Below are 24033 nucleotides of genomic sequence, written 5' to 3'. Positions count from 1 at the left end.
ACAAACGATATTCAAAGTTGTCATCGATTTATCATTTATTTACTATTGTTCAGACGATTTTAAAACTTATTAACTGTTTGATTAATATAGTTCTTTCAAATTACCATTAAAAACGAGAAGAAACAAACGATATTTTATCAATGTTGTCATCGATTTACCATTTATTTACAACTGTTCAGACAATTTTAAAACTTATTCTCTGTTTGATTAATATAGTTCTTTCAAATAACCATTGAAAACGAGAAGAAACAAATGATATTTTATCAATGCTGTCATCGATTTATCATTTATCTACTGCTCTTCAGACGATTTTAAAACTTATTAACTGTTTGGTTAATATAGTTCTTTCAAATAACCATTGAAAACGAGAAGAAACAAACGATATTTTATACACTTTGTAGTCGATCCCCTATTCCAATCTTCGCAAGTCTGACATCTTTCACTCGCCACCGCCACCACTTTACTCCAAACTTCATTGAGAATGACCCTCACAACGTATAGAAAAATGAGAGGGAGAAGAATGACTCCGTTACGTCATCCTCCATCCTCCCACACGCTCTTCCCCTTTCTCCAGCCTCTTCATTTCTTCAATTGCAACTCTCGCGATCACACAGGGCTTTTCCATCTACATACTACTACGTACCTGCGTATTTAATATCAATGAAAAACCTTCACCTCCCGAACCCTTGCGTTTTTCTCATTTGTTACGCTTCACTAACATCGAATGAGGGATGGTAAAAAGTTGAATTCTTATGCACAGATAGTCCAGAAAGTAAGTGGTTTTGTCAATTCTGGTATTTTTTTTTCTTGATGGAGTTATCTAGGACCATAGGCAATGATACGTGAAATTGTGGCTGATATTATTTTAGTATTTGATTATGAACAATGGTGTTTTTTTTTTCTTGATTTGTGTTTTTTAGTTTTTTTTTCTCTTGGGAAAAATGTTGCCATTATTATTGATGTTTTGAGCTATCTTCGGATGACTCAAAGGAAGATATTAATGGGTTTTTTTTTGTGGATGTTTGATAAGAAAAGTCTATAATTTTGGGTATGTGTGGTACTGCCCGAACAGTTAAAGAAGGAAAAATTACGTGTTGGGAATTTTGTTCAATATTTTTATTTTAAACAATAGATATATAAAGAATATAATTATGGCATATTAAAGAAAAGTAACGGATTTTGATAAAAATATTCCTAAATTACCTGAGAAAATTTATTGTATAAATTGCTCTTTCTTTATAAAAATTTTATACCAAGTTGAATGTTTTTAAAATCTACAGTGAATTATTTAATTTCTGCATTGATATGTAACTAGGAATAAAGTTTTATAAACTATTTACAAAAATACAGATCTATTAAATATTATTGATTTAAACTTATAATATGTACCAAAATTTTGTTTTTGTTTTTATTATTATTGCAAAACAAAACAATTTTTATCAAAATTAGTCGTGTTTCACTATAAGAAAATTATCTGTGCACATAATCTGAAAACTTTTTACTCTGCGAGATTTGAGTAATCAATTAAAATTTATTTGTTTCATAAAAAATGACAGTGTTTCAACTATTCTGAGAGAATGATTTAATTTCTGTAGTTATCCTATAAAAGAAACAAAGTTTTATCAATTAATTACCAAAAATAATAGGTATGTCAAATACTTATAATTCAACCTCATACATGTATCATTCATGTTTTATTTAATATTTTCATTTTTGTTATTGCGAAATAAATAATTGGATAAAATTATTATCATTATTTTTTTTATCACCCATAGCTATTATTTTAAAACTAGTTAAATTTAGGATTGCTGGAAAACTGTTTGTTAACATATTTAAAAACTTTTCATAAGATATGATTTAAGAAATCCATTGAATTTCTCGTGTTCATTTATTCTACTAATGACATTGCTTCCTTTTTTGAGAGAATTATTTAATTTCTGAATTTATTCTATACTGAAAATAAAGTTTTATAAATTAGTTACCAAAAATAATAGGTATATCAAATACTTATAATTCGCCCTCATACATGTATCATTAAAGTTATATTTAGTATTTTCATTTTTATTATTGCAAAATAAAGAAATGAAAAGATAAAATTATTGTTTTTTTATGATCGATAGTTATTATTTTGAAACTAGTGGTGTTCTTATTTTGGAAAACTTATTGTAAACGTATCAGAAAACTTTTTATAAGATATAATTTAAGAAATCTATTAAATTCTTTTGTTGTTTTATTATAGCTAATGGCAGTTTTTTTAAAAAAAAACTATTTTGAAAGAATTATTTAATTTCTTCAGTTACCCTTGACTAGAAATAAAGTTTTTATCAAATATTTTCCAGATGTTATAGGTTATTAAATACTTATGATACAATTTCATACAGGGTGCTGCAAAACCACCGGGACGAACTATTATTAATATAACTAAAGTACATAAATTAACAAAATATAACAAATAATAATAAGAGTAGACTTTTACTGATAAATAAATTTATTGGTTGAAAAGTGACTGCTATTAGCAGCGATAGTCATAGGAACTCTATTTGAATTTCCTTGCTGAAACAACTCTTAAAATCTTCTGTTTAACATTGCTGTGTAAGAAAAAAAAAAAAAAAATTTAAACAAAGAGAGAAGATATTTTATAAAAAGTTGTAGACAAAAAAGAAAATGAACACATGTATTAAAAATAAATTAGTAAATTTGTTAACTTCTTATCGATGATGTGATAAATTAGTCCTGAGTTTTTTTTTGCCACACCCTGTATGTGTATCATTAAATTCATATTTACAATATTTATTATTTCTATTGCAAAATAAATGATACATAATTTGTTTTCTTTTTATAATCCATAGCTATCATTTTCAAATTATGTTTCATAATAGAAATTTGTTAAACATACCTCATAATTTTTCATAATATAAGAATTAGGATATCTATTCAATTTGTGTATGTTGTTTTAAATAACGGTGTTTTAATTCAGCGAATTATTTAATTCCTGCAATAATCTTTTTATAGTAGAAATACTTATAATACTTATATGTAGCATTTTTGGTATATATATGTAATATCTGTATATATTTAATAACACACACACACACATATATATATGTAATATATATATATATTATAATATGTAATATATATATGTAATGTATATATATATATTATATATATGTAATCTTTTGGTTTTATTTGGAAATTTTTCTTTTAATGTGTCTGAATATATTTTATTTTAATTGAATATATGATTAAAAAAGATTTTCTAATGCGTGGTATTAAAAAAAATAATTGATGTTTTATTTTGAACATTTTTCCAGTCAATATAATTAAAAATATATTTTCGCATATTTATTTTAAATGTCTTATTTTGAAGATTAATAACGTGTTTTTAACAAAAATATTAAATTGTATTACTTGGGAGCAATAATTTATTTCTTCGAAAGTATTTTTTTATAAATAGGTCTTAGGATATCGAATATTTATATCGAATGCTGAAAAAAAAAACATTCGCGTAATATCTAATATAATCATTAAATAGTAAAAAAAAAAAGTATCTCATAGATGGCAACTTGTCAAGGGGAACAGCTAACTAACTTTCTCCTAACTTTTTTTGATTTAGTAACCAAAATCGAGCTTATTTCTTTTTTTCTGTTCGAAGAAAAACAGTTTAATATGATAAGAAAGAACAGATAAAATTAAAAAATAAAATAAAACAGGGACCTCCGTAGCCGGGTGATTAGAAACCTGCAGGTAGCGGGATTAAATCCCACTGTAACTTGTATGTTTTTGAGCTATTTGTTATTCTATGTGTCTAGCGTTGGTTTATAAGCCGTTACAGCATAAAGTTCACAAGCTCGAATATATATATTTAAACAAAAAAAAAAAACAAAACGAACTATAATTGATACGTAAGGAAGAAAAAAAAATCTGCACTATCAATAATTAGTTCATTCATATACATAAATTTAAGTTTTCATTTGGCTTNAAAAAAAAAAAAAAAAAAAAAAACAAAAAAAAAATGAACTATAATGTAAGGAAGAAAAAATCTGTGCTATCATTAATTAGTTCATTCATATACATAAATTTAAGGTTTCATTTGGCTTGAGTTTAATACAGCGTTAAATGCTTTAACTAAATTAGCAAAAATAGCATTTATTAATGGCAGAAGAATTTGTAATTTTTTTTATTAATTCAGTTTTTATGAAGTTGGTGATTTTTTTTCCTCAATGATTTCCGCATTCTCTTTTTGGGTTTGGCAGGCACACTGAGAAGGCAAGCGGTAAGTAAGAGATATATGAGAGACTGATTCCCATACTTTTGCATTAGCATGCGCACATCACCTCTGCATATCTTAAAATAGAAGTTTAGGTAACAACTTAAAACATTATTTCCAAGAAAAAGATATGCAAAAAAAGGTAATTATGTAAAGTAACAGAATAAAGTAACTAGATAAGGTGACTAGATTAGTAGCAGGATAAAGTAACTAGATAAAGTAACAGGAAAACAATAAGATTTTTAAGTTTTTCGAATGATATTCTGTTTGTTGTAAGTTTTACGGAATTATGTATATGGAGGAAGGGAGAGTTATGATATGGTGTAGATAAACAACAGATGTAATTTAGTGATAAAGGTTAAGAATTCTCCTTTAAAATCTTCCCAGACTACTAATTGTTTAATTACCCAGTTCACATATTTTTTACTTATAATTTTTATAAAATATTTTCTGATTTACTTTTGGTGCGTTTCGTATCTTAAAATACTCTTCAGAAATTGAATTTTTAGGTAAAGAGTTGAATCTCACCCTTCTCCTGCCCTACAATGTTACAATTTACAATACAATATTATAATGCTCCAAAAATTCTTGTATTTAGCGTATCTTTATTTAAATCTAATTATATATTGGTTACTTCTTTTTAATTATTTATATGAGACATAAATATATCTATTTTTCTCTATTTAAATGGATTCTACTCATTCGTCGAATCGCATTTAAAGTCTTCACATCACGATTTATTAATGGATTAGGAATTTTACAATCAATTTGTGAAAACTCCTTCCTGAATGTTGTTAAAGAGATTCTTGAGAAAAATTAAAACTTCTCCGGTCCCTGGGTGGGACAGGATCAACTTTAAAAACTTGAATATGAACCCATATTTCTTTATTGCAGATCCTGATTCTCCAAAAAAAGTAATCCTGTTTGAATTGTAGGTTTAAGCATCTTGCTTCACAGATGGCCCTGCAACCAAGAAAATTTAAAAGAGTGCAGACAGTTTAAAAATGGTGGTAACTCGAGACCCTTTAAACTGAAAATAAAAATATCGATAAGTTTTTTTTTTATCTTCTCAATTTGCTGGGTCTCGAGATTGGCTATTTTAAACAACTCGTATCATATTTAATTTTTCTCGTTTGCAGCCCCTTCTGTGAAGCAAAATGCATTTACATACAACTCACATGGGGTTACTTTTTTTTTTTTTTGGAGTATCCGAATCTGCAATAAAAAAAGGGTTTATATTAGAGATGTCAAAGTTTTCTCCACCTCGCTCTCAGGAGGTGGGAGTGAAAAACCGAGTTCGATATCATTGAATAGCTTTTAAAATATATTGAATTTGTCTATTTTCACTTTTTCAAACAGATTTATATTTCTCGAGATATTTGACTGTTTCCAAACTTTTTCTTCACCTTGTAATTAACTGTTTATTTTAAAATTTAACTGTTAATTTTAAAATATTTTCTTGTCACAAAATATATAAGTGCAAAAGTTTTCATTTTACATTTCAACGTTATAACAGATACAGCACTGACTTGACTTGAAAGTTTTTAATATTCTGACGGGGTCAATTTGCACATATTTATTCTTAGCTTGCTGGTCGAGTCTTGTAGGCGTACGGTATAAATTACGGTGTTTCTTTCAAAATGTAAACCGATTGGAATAATGTTCCTTTCCGATCGCTCAAGCTGTCAACTATGATCTAAAATTAGTTCCGAGCTGCTCACAAAATACAACAGTTCTATTCTTCTCATTCTTGCCAGAATAAACAGTCTTTCATAAGATCGTAACTGGGCTATTTAAAATTATTTATTTGAAGCTATTTATATAAATATTTTTTTCTCTCGATATTCTATCATTTTCTTACAAAAACGTATATCTTAGTATAGGATTCCATTTATGTGGCATGGCGATACGATAAAATTCGTTGATTAATTTTGTGAAATTATGCAGTTTAACGGAACTAAAACGATGGGTTAAGAAATAATACTTGACTGTAATTCATTGCATTATTTTATAATGTATGAACTTTAGCACTGTATCATTAATTTATTGCAAATATGTAGTCATTTAACTCGGGGCGCGAAATTTCCATAGGCCGTTTGCGATCAAATGTTTAAGGCTGGCAAGTAAGTTTCATTTTTTAAAATGTTGAGTTTTATAATAAACCATACACACTTAGATTATCGTGCCTCAATAAAACAATGACCTAGATGAAAATTATCAAAACCAATGCCTTATTTTCAATTTTTGCAAATTTTTATGAGCCCAGATAATACAGCATTAGAGTTAAGTTTTTAAATATTAAAAAATTTGACCGCAAACTCTTTTTATTTTTTCAAAATTGTGGTTTTCTCCATTGACGATTTTCAGAATAAACATAGAAGGCGCTTGCTAAAGATAAGTTAAACTTGATCTAACAGTAATGAGTAACTATTGCAAACTCATAATTATGAAAATAACAAATTGTTCGAAAAACAGCATTAAGTAAATGTAATTTTTTATAACCCAAGAAGACTGTTTTTTGAAAGCCCGAAGTATTATGAAATGTTGCTCTTTTGCGAATAATATGCTATTTTTATAACTACTCTGATTTAGCAATTGTTACTCATGACTGTTGGTCAAGTTTAGCCTACCTTAAACCAGAACAGTTTACGCTTATTTTGAAAATGGCTCAAAACGTAAATATGGCGTTTGTGGTCTGGTTTTTTAATATTTAAAAACTTACTCCTATGTTGCATTAGTTGGATTCATAAAAATTTGCAGAAATTGAGAATAAGGTCGCCAAATTGGCGATTTTTCAAAAGGTTTAATAATTTTTAAAATATTTAAGTTATTTGTCTCTTCTAAGGCCCAGATAATTCTTCACGTAAGATTTATATAGACAGTTAAAAATCATTTCATTGCTTCAAATGTAAGGCACTTAAACTATAGCTTTTTTATTTACTTGGCGACAGAACATAACTGTATCTGGCGGACCGACCCAGGAATATCATTCACTGTCCCATTCAGTTAAGCGTTATCATGCAGTAATAAAAGCAGAATTATAATAAAGGTGTGTGTGCACTACTCTATCAAGGAAACTTTTTGCTTATTACACAACCACCTCATAAATTGAAGGGTCTTAAAAGAAACTGGAGTAAATTTTTGAAGAAAAAAAAAAAGAAAAATCGTTAAAGATCTAGTCTAATCAGAATTAGGTCATACTTATAGAAATATTTCACCTAATGCCTAATTATTCTTACTTTTTAAATCTGTGGGGGGAGGAGTTATCGACAATGCCAACCTTCATCTATCAAAAGGTACCTCTAGATTGATTCAAGTTAGCTTGTCTTATATACTAGTGAATTGATGTTTAATTTTCGTAGTGATAGTTACGCCACCATACTCCCCCACCAGAATTTTATCAGGGATAGAATTCGATGAACGGATACCACTAGTTGCTGTACTTTCTAAAAGACCGGGATAGCTGGATTAAGGTCACTGGGTTTCTTGAGTGCTGAATGTGAGAGGTGTATTAAGTTCACGGTCGTAGTTGCTCCTTTGTCCACAAATCTACAAGAATATTGTTTTAATTATTGTCTTAAAATTTCTTCTATTTGTTTACAGGTGGATACGGCCAAATTAGTGAAACAATGCATACGTTACACGAGATGACGCAAGATGATCTTGGAGTTACGACGGCACAATTAGAGGATAATTCCGAATATGTATTGGAATCCATTCCCAATCATCCCACCTACATAGAAAATAGTCCAGAATTTTATTCACCTTCCAATGTTGTGATGACCCAAGACACAAAATATCAAACACAATACGTTAATCGACATTACAGAGGTAAGAATAATTCAATCGTTCTTGTTCTTATGCTAGATATTTTCATAGGTATAGCTTAAAAACAGAGTGTGAAAATATTATGGTTCAGCAATCAAATGAAGGATTGTTACTATTTTGCCCCATTTAGATATCCCGCTTGATAGGATGCTATTTTACATTGCCAAGCAGAAGCTTTTTGTACAATTTTTTTTACGAAACTCAATTGTATAGTCTACACTTGTCTCATTGTAACATTTTATTTTATATTTTATAACCGTCATTGAACAGCCGACCCAATTTTGGGTTTAGGACTACTAATGTTCAACTCCGTAGCCTTGTAATTTTGAACCGATCCAGAAGAAANAGGGTGACATTATTTTACTTTTGGTAACTGATTTAGAATTCACATTAAAATTTTCTAAGGAGGATTTAATAGGATAGTCTGGAGCAAGTGAACCTTTAATATTACTTGCAGTAATTGATCCCTCGACCTCTTCTGATAAAAATTTCATTAATTTTGAAATATCGCTTTCACCAAAATTTTCACGTTTGGCATGTACAATCCAGTTACGACAGATTTCATGAGGAAAAGCACGAAGTATTTTAGGAGCCAAAATTCTTCCGTATGATTGAGTTTTTTCTCCTAAAGCATCTAAAGCCTGTATTCTTCGATTACAATCAATATATAACTCATTTATTGCTGCTGGAGAGTGATTTTTGACAGGTTTTAGGTTTTCTAAATAATCGAGATGAGCCTGTATTATTTTATCTTTATCGCCATATTTCGATTTCAAAATATTCTTTGTTGTTGCATATGTTTCTGCAGTTATATTAATTCCATCAACTATTCGTTTTGCTTCTCCATCTAAATATCCCCGCAAAAAAACATGCTTGTCAATCAGCGATAAACTTTCGTTTTTGTCGATACAGTTTTCAAAACGCTCCCAAAAACTATGGAATTCTTCAATTTCGCCGTAAAACGTATTTATTTTTATTGTAGGCAACTTTACTGTAACATTTGAAGGCGAAGCTGAAAAATTATTTATATTGGCAGCTGTTGGCGATGTTTCAGAAATTGAATTCGTGTTCCGATTCGCTGTTCTTTTGAAATTAAATAACGCCAAATGAGCATATTCTGTGTATCTTTCGCATTCTATTATGTCTTCCTGATATTCTTCATCATTTAAAAAATTATGTATTTCATCGTCTGCCAAGGTTAATTCTTTAATTTTATCTTGTAAACGTTCAATGTTGTATTCCTTTTCAGTTTGTGTACTAGCAGCATCGTTCAATTTCGTCGTTAGTTTCGTAATGGCGGTACGTAGCGTTGTTCGTTTGCGTTTAAATATTACAAGTTTTTCACTACCGGTAGCCATTCCAATTCAGATTTTTGACGAAAGTAATTAAACAAGTTCAGTATGACTTACCGAGTTATTTCGGCACCAAATGTTGGATTTTGTTGAGAGCAAATCAGACTGAAAGTCACGTAGAACAAACTGAAAACTTAAACTTTATTTACATCAAAAAGAATAAAAAACAATAAGATGTTGCCAGCACAGGAAACTCAAACTATCTAACTAATCTCGAACTCAAACCTCAACAACGTTCTAGGACTCAATCTTAATGGTTCGACGGGATGACCTCAAATATGTTAATCAATAAGCAGGCGATATTTTAAATTACGACATCACACACAAAAACGTTTTTTTTTTCTGAATAAACAAACCGTTTATTTGATGGGTTTCAGGTTGAGTCGGATCTCTGACCTCCGAAATATAGGGGGTAGCCGCAATTTGGGAAATATGGTTCCCAATAGTTTGGTCAGGTGCGAATTGAAAAATTTTTGCACACAATTATAAAATTCGTTTGACCAAAGATAAAATTCCCTGCACAAAATTACGTGTAACAAGTTTATAAATTACGTTTTTTTTTTTAAATTTATTTGTTATCCTATTAATTCAAAATGTTTGAGTGTAAATATAGTATAATACGAGGTGTTTTACGCGTAACTGCATATTTTACGTAAAATATTTTTTTAATTTTCGAAATAATCGTCTGCTTTATTTTATTTTATTATCGACACATTACAGTCGACACAATTCTTAGTTTACGACTATCAATGTTGAACTACGTAATCTAATAATTTTAAACCAACCCAAAAGACAAAGGAACTTCTGAATGAAACATTGGAACAAACTAGCCTTCGTGGAGGACTTTTTTATGGAACTAAGCCGCATTTGCGTTAGATGGAGAGAGAAAAAAAACTCCCGCGAATACCTCCCAAGGTTAGCCTGATGGCAAGTGGATTCTAACCCATAATCCGTATAACATTGAGGATACTTTACTTCAGTCGGGGAGTCAACTTGACATGAGTCATACAAAAGACTACTGGTAGAGTATAACAATAATTAATAATAATTTGAAAGAAATAAACCCAAGTTTTATAAACTGTCCCAAACTTTGGTATCTCACATGTGGTTTACCTTTTTATTCATAAAAAAAAAATATATCAATTCAATTAAAAAGAAAATGTGAGTTGCCTTTGATCGCTAACAGAGAATATCAATATCATTAAAAGAAAAATAAACAGTTCAAAACTTCTTGATTTCTTGAAAGATGAATGAAGAAGAATTACAACATTGATTGAATTACTTTCCTTTCTCAATTCAAAGTAATGGGTTCATTTCCATGTTCAGCCATTTGGATCATGTCTCTTTTAAAAATGAATGACTTTGTTATTTTCAATCCTTTATTGCCTTTTCTCCATGAAATGCTAGACACTTGTCCCCAGAAAGAATTTATTTATAGTTGTTGAAATATTTCGCGTTAGAAAACAAACATTCTACTTGTATTATGAATTAGGCCATTAGTTTGATTGCCCATTGATGATGAAAACTTTATTGCATATTTCATAGGCAGACAATTAAATCCACCACCTATAAATAGAGATAGTGTAATTAAAAAAAATATATATTTTAACTTATAAAATAGTCATACGGATTGTGTTCTTTTTAAAATTACCAATCAATATATTTTAAACTATTTAGAATGAGTTTTAAAAATCTAAGATCAGAATGCCACATCTCTTTAGTTTAAATTATAATGAACAAAAAAGCTCTATTTAACACATAAATATTTGAGCATTTTCTACTTCTGGAGGTAAAAAGTTTTTTTTTCCAATTATTTAAGTTTTTATTCGAAATAAGTAAATAATTCAGATGGAAAATTTAATATTTGGTTAGTTTATGAAAACAAATAATAAATAAATATCCAAAATTAAATAATTTTATCTAAGTCATTCTTTTTTAAAGCGATGTCAGTTTTTAGGAAAAAAATAGCGACATTTTTTTTTTCTTAATTAAAAGGAGTCGTCGTTGGGGTAAGAGGCAGTTCTGATTATTTTAAATTTTGATTTCATCACTCTGTCGCGGAACAACGTTTTGGTATGCTTAACACCAAGTAAAGTATTAAAGAAATCTAAAACGTCAAAATATTCACCAAGAACATTTACTAGGTATGTGTCTTCTAAAATTTTGAAGAGAAAAAATAGTAAAAAAGTTAATACTTTGTTTTAACGAACGTTAATTGGTAAGTTTACAACGAGACAAAATTCCCCTTTTATCTTAAAACCATAGCCTATTTTGCCTAACCACAAGGCGAAATAATTCAACTTGTAATGCTGTATGTCCCTTGACGATTGACTTGATGTAATTGCTTGAGTTCCGATTTTGTCAATTGTAACAACAGCTGCTTTTTTATGTAAAAATTTGGCATATTTTATCCTTGCAAGTTTTACAATTTCGATTGCCTCAATTACAATATTTTCAATCTTAAGGTTAATAAAGAATATTATTTATTTCGTAAGCATTACTCAAAACTTCCTGATTTTTTCTTCTCCTACAACTGAATTATTTACTTTACCTGATTAGTGACATAGTTTTTAAGTTTTGTTTGAAATATTTTCACCTTTTACTTTTACGGATATCCGGAGGAAGACTGTCAAATTTCTGTTTGCAACAACAGGAATATGCCTACTCATGGCAAAGTTAACAGGCAAACACGAAACGCTAATTTGAATTGAAACTGACGCAAGTTCAGAATTTAGATATATCTCTTAGTATTTAATAATAAACCAAATCATTTATGCCCTATAGTATTAGTCAAATTAAATTTTACTAAAAAAGGGACAGATCCATTATATATGATTAATATTTTTAGGAATTAGAAATAGGGCGAATTATTCTAAAACATTTTAATCATAGGGGTTGAGTTTGATTGTCATAAATTTTTGTGGGAATAACTAATATTAACAAAAGTACATACAATGCATGTTTTATCACAGACATTTTAAATTATCTGGACATTGATATGTATTTATATTTGATAACAAGCACATCCGTACGAAATATATCATATTTAATGAGAAGAAAAATTTAAACCTTAGACGACGCAGGCGTCCTATTTTTCGGGGGGTAAAGGGAAAAAAATTTAAATATTCTATTTTAATAGTTCAACAAATTTCGCACATAAATAATCGAACGTTCTTCCACCAGCAAAATGTAAACAAAAATATTATTATTTATTGATTTTTTAACATTGGTGAATGTAAATTGATGACGATTCATGATTTTTTTCTTTCATTTGTCTGAAATAATGAGAATTTTAGTTATCCACGCTAACGACGCTCATGATTTAAGCTGAGACTCCAAATGTATCCCCGAAAATGATAAGTGCATTATCAAAATGAAATTTTCGATTTCCTAATCCATTTTAATGATAGAAAAAATAAATTTTTAACCATCAATGTCAATGACACATTTAAAATAGCTTTTAGGAGAAAATTGAGCCCTTTAAATTCAAACAAACTCTACATCCATTGATTTTTTTTTTATGAAAAGCTATATGTATAGCAAATTGTTCTGTGCAGTAATGAGAATTGTTTTCATTTAGGACGATATCCCCACCACGAAATGGGGTATTCAGAAAGTTATAGTCCTCATCACTATGAACCACCATTCCAAACTGTACCTGGCTCAATCCAAACTGGCTCACACTGGTCAACAGAGATAAACCACCAGCATGGTGGTTATGGTAACATAAACCGAGATAGTCATCTAACGCTCAACAATAATCTTCAGAATATGATCGGAATGCAAAGTCCTCTTCCTCTTCCAGGACAGGACAGCAAACCTGTCATACAAGCTGCAGTTCTTGCTGGCTATTCAGGTGAGAATTCATTTTGGCATAAAATGATCCATTTACAATTAACCACTACATATCATGAAACGTTTCTTATACTTCTGGTAATTAAAATTGGCGTTTCAAGGTCACATTTTAAATCTTCCTCGGCTTGGTAACGATGTGACACGCAGCAATGCTTCTCTTTTTTTTTATTTTATCCACACGGCAGTTAAGGAGTATCTATAACTCATAACAGAATTTTATTATAATAACATGCTGGCGTGGGGAAAAAGCGAGATTTGTGGATACCATGGTAACGGAAAGGGAAAATTGCATAACCTTGACACGCCTATTCTATTTACAAAGACTTAAATACAATTTACCAAGCTAAACCTTTATATTTAAGCATTTACAATATCTTTCAGACAGAAAATATATTCTAATTACCTCCTGCGGATAATCGGAGAATTATAAGAGCAAAATCTCCTAATTTATAGTACTCAAATACCTTTGGAGACAAAATTTTGAATTTTTTAAGATTTTTGTGTATATTATGCTTTATAGCATGGTATGAATACAAAAAAAAAAATTGAAATTATATATATATATATGCATGCGCACACCTTTCTTTACACATGGGAACTAAGCCCGACAGAATAAATGTCAATGAATAAAATTAAAATATATTTAGAAATATTAATGTGTTACAAAATAAAAAAGGAAATGGCTTTCATAATAATTTTCCGTTGATCAACCAGGGAAACTAAAATGTCTTTTCCTTGTGATGAGAACCTTTAAGATAAGCAATAGCAAAGAATCAGTTTTGAGGCTTAAATCTATGAGTAATAAAATGGGAAAAACATAAAAGTAAAAAAACTGTGTTAGACGCATATTAATATTTCCTTTGCTTTATTATGCATGATGACGAAAAATAAATTTTTTGTGGAATTTGACAAGTTTTGGGTTGACGACAATTAAATTAAAAGTACTTTAGGCGTCGTTAACTGTATGCCGAAAAGTTTTCTCATTAAAATTATTGAATGTATACAAAAAAATTATGGCAGTAAAAATTTATGGAAAAAAAATTTCAGCGCAAAATAACAATAATAAAAACATAAATAATAAAAATATTAAGATATAAATAACAAAAATATATACATTTTTCCCACGTACTTTTGACAAAACAAATTGTAAATTATGTTCTCAAATTCATTGTTAGAAGATTAGTCAAGTCGTTCGCTTCAAATATGACGGGATAACACCTCAAACAATTAAAACTTTAGTTTTTCAAGCAGTTATGAAATGCTTTGTGGCCATAAATAAGAAATGTTTATTTTAGGACATTATTTATCATATAAAGCGATACATACGTGATAGAATGGCTCAGATCATATTATCTGAATTATTTTTCTCTGATAAATTTTTGAGATTAAAAATTGCAATTACGTATTATTTAAACAAGGAGTGGTTGGTCAACATACTGGCAGTTAAGATTAAAATAGTTTTTTTAGTACTTTATATGCATACATGTGAGCGATATTCAAATCCCATTCATATCTTTGTCTGGCAATATGCAAGTTTCTATTTTCTTTTATAATTTTTGAATATCTAAATAGTCGTTAGAAATATATTATAGGATAGCCCTCTTTATATAATAGGATAAAATTTTAAGCAGAAAAATCACTATTTCATCTCTTTCTTTAATCAACGCTTTAGAGGCTAAAAATAGGTTGTTTGAAAGCTTCAAAATGATATACAGCAAAACATAGCTTTTAAAAAAAATAATAAATAAATAAAATGAAATGTTTATAACTAATCTATGACTAATTTTTTCATTACATCATGATATTTACTGCTTTTTATCAGTAAAGAGAACGTCATACCTCGAGAGAAACTTTTTATCGCAAATTCTCTTTCACCACGATGAATAATTTGAAATTTAAAGTATAGAAAAAGTGAGCTCAGGCATACCTAGAGTAAGCGATGAAGTTTCAAATACTGAAACGAAATTTTCAAAATATAAAAATAAAAACAAATTATGAGAGGATAACTTAAGATTAAGTTCTCTTCCAATAATTTGTTTGCATTTTAATATTTTGAAAATTTTTTGTCTCCATAACTAAATTAAAATTTAATGTATAGAAAAAATGGATTCAGACATAACTAGAGCAAGCCGTGAAATTTCACATACAGAAAACAAAATTTTAAAATGCCAAAATAAATTATGAAAAGATAATTTAAGATTATGCAATGAAGAAGTTCTCTTCCTATAATTTGTTTGCATTTTGATATTTTTTTTTTCAGCATTTGAAACTTCATGCCTATCTCTAGGTTTTCCTGAATCCACTTTTCCTTTCTTTTATATTTGTAATAAAGGAGAAGGAAAAGTTACTCCCGTGGTATGGCGCCGTCTTAACAAAGCTCTTGTTTTTGGTTCTCAATTTAAATTAATGTTTTTTTTTGATATCCATTCCATGAAATCTGAAACAATATCTGGCTCTGGCTATCATCAAATTAAAAATTTGAGCACTTTGGAAATTTTCTTTTGCATATATATTTGAAAATCATATTTCAAATAAATCACCAATACTTTAGCAGTGTCTTTAAGGACACTTCAAAGTTTTTATCTGTCCTAAAATTCATGATAACAAAACCATAGTCATTTATTTGCTTTGAAACATGGTTATTAAATACAGGGTTATTCATAATTCCCTCCGGTGTTTCGAAGCGTTATAGTAAAAAAAAGGAACATATGAAATTATTCCGGAACTATTCAAGTTTAACTTACATACATTACAGGTGTTCTATGTGTGAACCCTTGATCACACGGCATACATCAATGTGATAGTCCAGTTCCTGCCATACTCTACTCAACATGGTACTGTCTATGCACCATACATGTCATGGTACCATCTACCGGCAACTGCTTAAATTAAAACTTGAACACACTTTCGGAATAATTTCATATGTTCTTTTTTGCCATATTCGTCTTCGTTTTTTTTATTATAACGCTTCGAACCCCCCGGAGGGAATTATGAATAACCCTGTATAAATATACATGATTTTTTTTTTGTAAAATATTCGAAACTAACTATTTTTTTATGCCTTTATAGGAAGTGGTCCAATACAATTGTGGCAATTTCTACTAGAACTCCTCACCGACAAATCGTGCCAAAACTTTATAAGCTGGACTGGAGACGGGTGGGAATTCAAACTCACAGACCCGGACGAAGTGGCAAGACGATGGGGTGTTCGTAAAAATAAACCAAAGATGAATTACGAGAAACTCAGCCGAGGACTAAGATACTATTATGACAAAAATATTATCCATAAAACGGCTGGGAAACGTTACGTTTATCGTTTTGTCTGTGATCTGCAGAACTTGTTGGGCTATAGCCCGGAAGAGTTGCACGCAATGGTAGATCTTAAACCCGATATCAAAACAGAAGAATGCTAAGTCACACTTAGTAAACGGGTTACAAGTTTTATTATCTGGTCACATAAATCATAGACATTTGATACTTACAAAGAATCAGACCTTGTGTCCGATACAAACTGTTTCAATTGTGATCTGTTTTGAGATTTTTTTTTAAAAAGGCAATATTCTTGATGAACTAATTACCGAAAATATTCTAGTTAACATCGACAGAAACAGAGGCTAGTCAGGTACTTGTTTCTTTTGTACAAGAAAACTACAGTATTCGCCTGTTCTGTCCTGTGTTTCTTTCCTGTCTCTCTTTGAAGATTATGAAGGGCTTGGGGTTAAATAATTATAAACCACATTTGTTTAAGAGAGCTTTAAAGTGGTAGAAAGAGTGTTGAAAAACACCAAAAATTGTACTGTTATTAAATGAAAGTATTGTGCTGTTATCAAATAAGAGATTTGTTAAGTGCCTATTTGTTAACCATACATTTTGATATAAAAATATAACCTTTAGAATGTGGCTTATCACTATATTTCCCCTAAGCCCTCTTTTATCATTTATGTTTGTCTTGCCTGCAAGTAATATTGTTGTATATATTTTTATTATTTAAGGAACTGAACTTTATATTTCATCATTCTTTATAGAAAATACATTTATAAGTTTCATTAATAAGTATAATGTTGATTGTTTACAGTGGTTAACTAGTCTGTTTGGATGCACATTTACAATTGCAAAATAGTAATTTTTTTAAATATTTACAAAAAATGTAAAATTTTAAAAATCAATCTAACATTCCCAATTAATTAAATAAGTGCCTTTTTTATAACTAAAAGGTTTAGAATTATAAATATTTTATACAAATTTTTTTTAAAATTTGAAATAAACAAATGATATTTTTGATAAAATGTTAATAGCTGTGCTATCTTAAAACATTATGTTTTACAATTATTTATTATGCTAAAAATAAATACAGTATTAATGTCTGATGTTGTAATGAACTATTTTAGATAGAATATTTATAATTTGTTATGAAAAGAACTCATATTTATAATGAATTTTTGAATCATAAATTAAATAAGTCCTGAAATTTTGTGCTGAAAGATGAAACTGAATTTGCAATTAAATATAAAAATATTTATAAACATTACCAAAGAGTTAAATCTTAAAAAGTGTTGTATTTTATTTAATGGTGCTCATTTTTCAATCGTTTTGTAGATATGAACAAATACGAGATGTGTTTTTTCTTTCTTATGTATACATTTATCATACAAGTGCACATATGTAAATAAGACACCCCTTATATTTCTCCTTATTGCATATTATAATTTTACTTGTTTATGTAATTTTGTTTGTATGTTATAAAAATTAGCGGTTTACAAATTCCAATAACTAGGTACAAAATATTGTTATTTTTTATTAGTTTCTAAATTGGCTACACATCTATCAAAATTGTTTTGTTAGTAAATTAATGCATGTGGCTAGGACTGGGCGATATTATATGTGCCTAGTTTTATAAGTGCCTTGTTTTAACATAGTTATAACAATGTTACAGATTTTTAAATAACCTTTATAAGTAATTTAGTAAGTTGTTTCTGTTAAAGGTAATAAGCATAAAATATCTCTTTCTAACTGTGAAATTTCAACTTGAAGTCTCTCAAATAGGATTCTTATATCTATTTTGAAACTCCATTATATCTAGCAGCAAATATTTTTTTAATTCTAAACTCTTTCCTAATTTAGTTTTTTTTTTTTAAATTTTTTCCTCCCTAAAATTTTATTCTAAAATATTCTTTTGATCAAGCTGAAATAATTTACTACTATGCATATAACATTTTAATTATAAACAATTAGTTTCATTCATAAATTTTGATACAACATTAGTAATAAAAAATATTATCAGTTTATAATTACCTAAAAAAAAGCATATTTATTGAATTAATTCCCTATTATATATTTTAAACAAGAAAATTGAATTTAAGTGCAATAAATGATATTAAAAAAATTATAAGGCTAAATTAGTCGCAGACCAGAAGCAAATGCGAAAAATTATGAAGTAATGAATTTTTTTTTAAAACAATGCTCATAATTTAGAATTGTTAGAAAACGTTTGTTAAAAAACATTGTTTACATTCTAACATTATAGTTAGAAATGCCAAGATAAGTGAAAGAAGAAGTAAATCCTAATCACTAAAAAAAAAAAAATTACTTATTCCACAAATGTACAAAAATAACAATGTTTTTTTATGAACTGGTCATGTTTTTTTAGTGAATTTCAGCATTAAAATTTTTATGTTGTCAAAATGATTATGTCCTACTTTTATATCTTTGACTGCAAGTTTTGGCAAAATCTTTAATGCTTATCATCCTTACGTTTTAATTTACTGCCAAATAGACAGTTTTTTTTTTATGTTACTCAACAATTGTGTGTTGTTAAATTCACATAGTACCTTCTTTCACTCTGATTTAAAAAATCCATTGATTGTTTTAATAGTTTTTGTACTTAGGCAGTAAAAAAGACCTCTTACGTCTCATTTCTTCTATCATCATTTACATTTAGTCTATATAATTTTTGAATAACTTTATATACTGGATATTAAAAAAAAATATATACTTATTTCATAGCTTTTTTATCTGGTAAATTTTTTAATATGTATTTTTAAATTTTTTTTTTTTAGTATAAGTAGTAAATAACGATTTAATCAACAATTTTGAAGTATTTTTAAATATAATAATTAGTTTTAAAATATTAAGCACAAGTAATCTGTGATTTAAATCTTTTGCAAGCTTGAAACAATAATTGCGTTAATTTTTTTAGTAAGGGTAGTAAATAACAATTTAATCAAAACTTTTGAAGCGTTTTTAAATGTAATTAGTTTTAAAAATTTAGGATTAAGTAATCTGTGATCTAAATCTTTTCTAAGCTTGAAAGACGCACATGTTTCACTAAATTAAATTTTTTTAAAATGAAATCATGGGAGTGTGTATGTATAGTTGTTGTATTACTCATTTCACATCATTCATGATGTAAAATATGTGCATGTAAATTTTTTTTTCATGCCTGGTCATCAATTTTTTTTTTGATGTTTTAATACCAAAGTGTCTTACAGAAATATTTTCTGAATCTTGTTACAAGTCACTGTTATATTTGAAAAAGAAAAATTAAAAATAATTTTTAAAGACTATGTATGTTGCATTTATTTGAAGTCTCAATTCACTAGAATAATTGTGAAATGTTAAGGCTGAAATATAATTTTTTGAGGTGTTTTAATTTTAAAACTACCTGAAAGTCAAATAAAATGCTCTATTTCTAAATAAATATTCACCATCAGAATTATAATTTGCAAGAATAACAAATATGTAAATATACGAGTGTTTTAAACAAATATCAAACAGTATAAAGTATTTTAAATGGGAGACCAGCAGAAGAAAGCAAAAAAGATTTTACTGAAACTATTCTTCTTAACAGAATTTTTTCCTTGAAATTCATGATAAAATTTTAACTCGATTTTCGAATTTCTTATATTGAATAATAATAATAAAAAAAAGTATCTAAAAATATCAAACACAAAATATTTTAAGTGGTACTTTCAGGGAAAAAACTAAAAAAGATTTTAAAAAATTTCTACCAAGAAACATAAAAAAAACTAAATAGTGACTATTTACACAAATATTAAACAGTGCAAAATATTTTCAGTGGTACAATCATAGAAACAAACCAAAAATGATTTTTCAAAGCAAATTTTTAACTTTTTTGTTAATTTTTACTATCAAAGATTAAAATAAAACATCTGTCTAAGAAAGTAATGAATAAATCACCTTACCTAAATTCAATATCTTCAACCTTGTCCAGTAAATAGTTTTTTCGAAAAGGGAATGTACATATTGTTTTTCTTTCGTATGCATGCACTGTCCAATTTTAAAATTCTTTCCACCATATTTGAGTCCTATAGGCTTCGCCTATTTTGAATTGTCCTAGCAAATATAATAGCCAGCTAGTTCAGATGTTGCTGTTGCCATAGGCCATTAAAGCACCGAGGGAGCGATTGTTCTTGTTTTTCAGTAGTGTTATTTATGACCAAGAATTTGACTTCCGCCTCACCCGTTTATAGGGCGGACCCATTCGTACATCCACAGATCGTAATTTTGACCTGAATCGGAGAACAATTTCCAGTCCAGTACCCCCAGAAGCATAATTTCTTATGGGAACATGGAGGACTTTGTGACCTGGCAGATTTAATAAGCATGAGTCACCATTTACTACATGGGGATTCTTTGTCTGGCTGGATTCGAACTCCTGTTCTCATGAACATGAGTCCAGCGCCCTACCAATCAGGCTATAATAAGCAAAATTAAAAAACCCAGATCTCAAAGTAAACTTGCCATATAGAGTAAAATGGTAATTATTTCACAACATACATTTAATTTCATACAATTTGATGAATTATATAGAGAAATAAGAAAGATGTTACAGTGAAAATGTAAAAATGTTTAAAATATAAGTTAAACGGAAAATTACCATATTTAAATAAAAATAATTTATATTATTGAAAATTGGGATTTGAATTAATAATCAAATTTCTGATTTGCATATTTTCCAGCAAAAGCTAACAAGTATTTCTCATAATAATACATAAAAGTAGGGGAAAATATGTTCAGAAAGTTGCTTATTGATAAAAAAGCAGAACAGACATAAAAATGATGAGAGAAAGAGATTAATAATTGGAAAAGTGAAATGAATTCTTAGCTATACAAAAATTCCAAAATAGAACATGAAATAGTGCACTTCAGTAATTTAAAAGTTGATAATATGTGAATGCAGAAAAGTGTTAGAACAAATTTTTTTTTTTCTCTAGAGAAAGAGGCTCTTAAGATGGAACTAAAAACTAATGAAAATATAAATTAAGTACATGCCTAGTACGAAAACATAATTTAATACTTCATATTCTATCAGATAATATAAAGTTTTAAATGTAAACAACTTTACTTACATAAATACTTAGGCTACACATTAATTTCCAGATTTTTTTTGATTCTTAACAACATAAAATTCATCATAACAACATAAAGGTATTAATTCCCTCTAAAATATTTTTGTATCTCAAATATAAAGGTATTTACCTGTAACATTTATTTTTCTTACTTTACTCTGCTACATTTACATTTTTAATTTTGATTGTTATCTAAATTAAAATTTTAAAACTAAAAGAGCTGGATTTTTTTTTATTACGACATAATTCTATGATATTCCCTTATTATGCAACATTTTAAGATAAACTTATTAACTATTTTAATAATATTTTTTTGGTGTAAATTACATTGATATGCAATTATAAATTAGCATTAAAGAAATTGCTTAAATGACTTTCAACTTGACAATTAGCTTCATGCACAATGTTATGAATGCACAAATTATATATTTGACTGCGAAAACAATAAATTATGTTTGTGAACTCCCAAATTTTGTTATAACAACATACCCTTTAATTTTTAAGTGTTATTCTAACACAATGATTGTTAAGCAAATTTATTTATGTTCAGTAATAGATCTTAATAGAATCATAAGATCTTTTATAATATTTATTAATCAAATAGAACTAAAAATAAACATTTAATTAAAATAAATAAATGTTGAACGTGTGGGCACACCCATAAGGAAACAGAATTCTTTATAGTACATACATTTTAAGTGAACAATTTCAACTTACATAGAAAAACTGTTTTATGTTACGAAACAATTATTGCAAAGCTATCATTGTTTGCTAAGAGGTTAACATTGTTTATTAACAACATTTCAGTCAACAGGAAGTTTAGCCCCAAGTAAAAAAATAACACATCATTTAAAACAAGAATTAAACTTACAACTAAATCATTTTCAGAGTAAAAAACAACAAAAAAAAGTAAGAATGATATTATTACACTACCAAGATCTCCATACATATAAGTCTTGCAAGATAAACTGTAACAGTGCTCGTAAGACTTGGTTAGATCTGCTGATAAGTATAAAAACATAATTATGAGCCACATATACTTGATAAATTGAAGATATATGTTTTTACATTATCGAGTAAATCTTCCCTCTTCAGTTTCTTAGAATTATTGAATTGTTCATTTAAATATTACATGTAATATGAAAAGGAATGTGAAACTTATATTAATTTTCAAAGTTGAAAAAAAGTAATTAAGAATTTATTTTGTAAGCGAAACTGTGACACATTCGAAATTCGCTGAAACAAAAGAAATATAGTATTATCCATGTAGTATTACAAAGACAAATAATACTAATGTTTCACAGTGACATCATTACAACAAAATCTTTTTGCTTTACAGTTGAGCCTTTTATGAACAATAATAGAAGATAGTTGATGCTGCAGGCTTGAAGAGTAAACATTCTGCATTTAGTGCTTCGATCATATTTTTATTTACTCTCGTTTATTTCAGTTTTATTTGATTCAGTCCAAGGATAAATTGTTATGAACAGGGAAAAAATATCTACATCGATAATTTATCAAAAAATATTTATGTAGAAACTATAAAAAATTATAATTATCCTTACTTATTTTTCTTGTAAGATTAATAGTGTTAAAAAAGTTATAGCAAATTGCATTTTACTTTAGGTTTTAAGAATTTTTTTGTTTGTTTTTATTAGTTGTTTTGTTTTCTTTTTTTCAGTTTTAATGCTTGAGAAGCATTTTTTAACCCCTCTCCTCTCACTTCTGTCGTAGGAATAATGGGGTCTCCTATTTCTCGTGCCGGTGATATTTCCGGGCTAGACCGTTCAAAAGTATTGCACCATAAAGTTTTAAATATACCCATCTCTTGTGCCTGGAATTATTTTATTTTTCATTTTACAAACTAGATGGTAATTTTTTTCTTAAATAGTGTACATTATGGAGTTAGAGTTACATGGACATATAGAGTACATACGGAGTTTTAAATTAAAAAAAAATAGGCACTGTTATGAACATTTTCCTGAAAATAATAAGATTGTTAAGAGGTTAAAGAACACTCAAGTATTTTAAATAAAAAAATAACTAAAAGATTACAGCAAAATTCATAAATTCACTTAATAAAATATTAAAATCTTAATCAACGAAAAAAGAAGCTTATTATTACCATATAAGGACACTGTTAGGACAAAAAGTGTTATTTTGTCTTTCCATTGCTTTTTTGTCAGCTCTATACAAAATTAACTATAGAGAGAAAACTCTTTAATATTTCTCTAGGCAGTATTATACATGGTTAAAAACGACATTCACAGATAATATTAAAGTGAATGCTTCATATAGATTCAGTTGAGCTGTTTATGATCTACTGCAATTTATAACCATACATCAAATGTATGCAGAT

General features: G+C 28.1%; 1 protein-coding gene across 4 annotated transcripts in view; it reads left to right on the top strand.

The window, feature by feature from the left end:
* The window catches only part of LOC107446306 (protein C-ets-1), a 179895-nt gene extending 162410 nt beyond the window's left edge, over positions 1 to 17485 (top strand). For all 4 annotated transcript variants that reach the window (XM_021145115.3, XM_021145116.3, XM_021145117.3 and 1 more), the window contains 3 exons: positions 7874 to 8101; positions 13031 to 13306; positions 16375 to 17485. In XM_021145115.3, the coding sequence (XP_021000774.1) occupies positions 7874 to 8101; positions 13031 to 13306; positions 16375 to 16718 (848 nt within the window). In that variant the 3' untranslated portion in view covers positions 16719 to 17485. The remainder of the gene's footprint in view (positions 1 to 7873; positions 8102 to 13030; positions 13307 to 16374) is intronic.
* The last annotated feature ends 6548 nt before the right edge of the window (positions 17486 to 24033 follow it).

The sequence above is a fragment of the Parasteatoda tepidariorum genome, chromosome 2, assembly GCF_043381705.1.
Source record: "Parasteatoda tepidariorum isolate YZ-2023 chromosome 2, CAS_Ptep_4.0, whole genome shotgun sequence".
NCBI classification, from domain to species: domain Eukaryota; kingdom Metazoa; phylum Arthropoda; class Arachnida; order Araneae; family Theridiidae; genus Parasteatoda; species Parasteatoda tepidariorum.
Note: the sequence above shows the minus strand (reverse complement) of the source record. Positions and strands in the feature narration are given on the sequence as shown.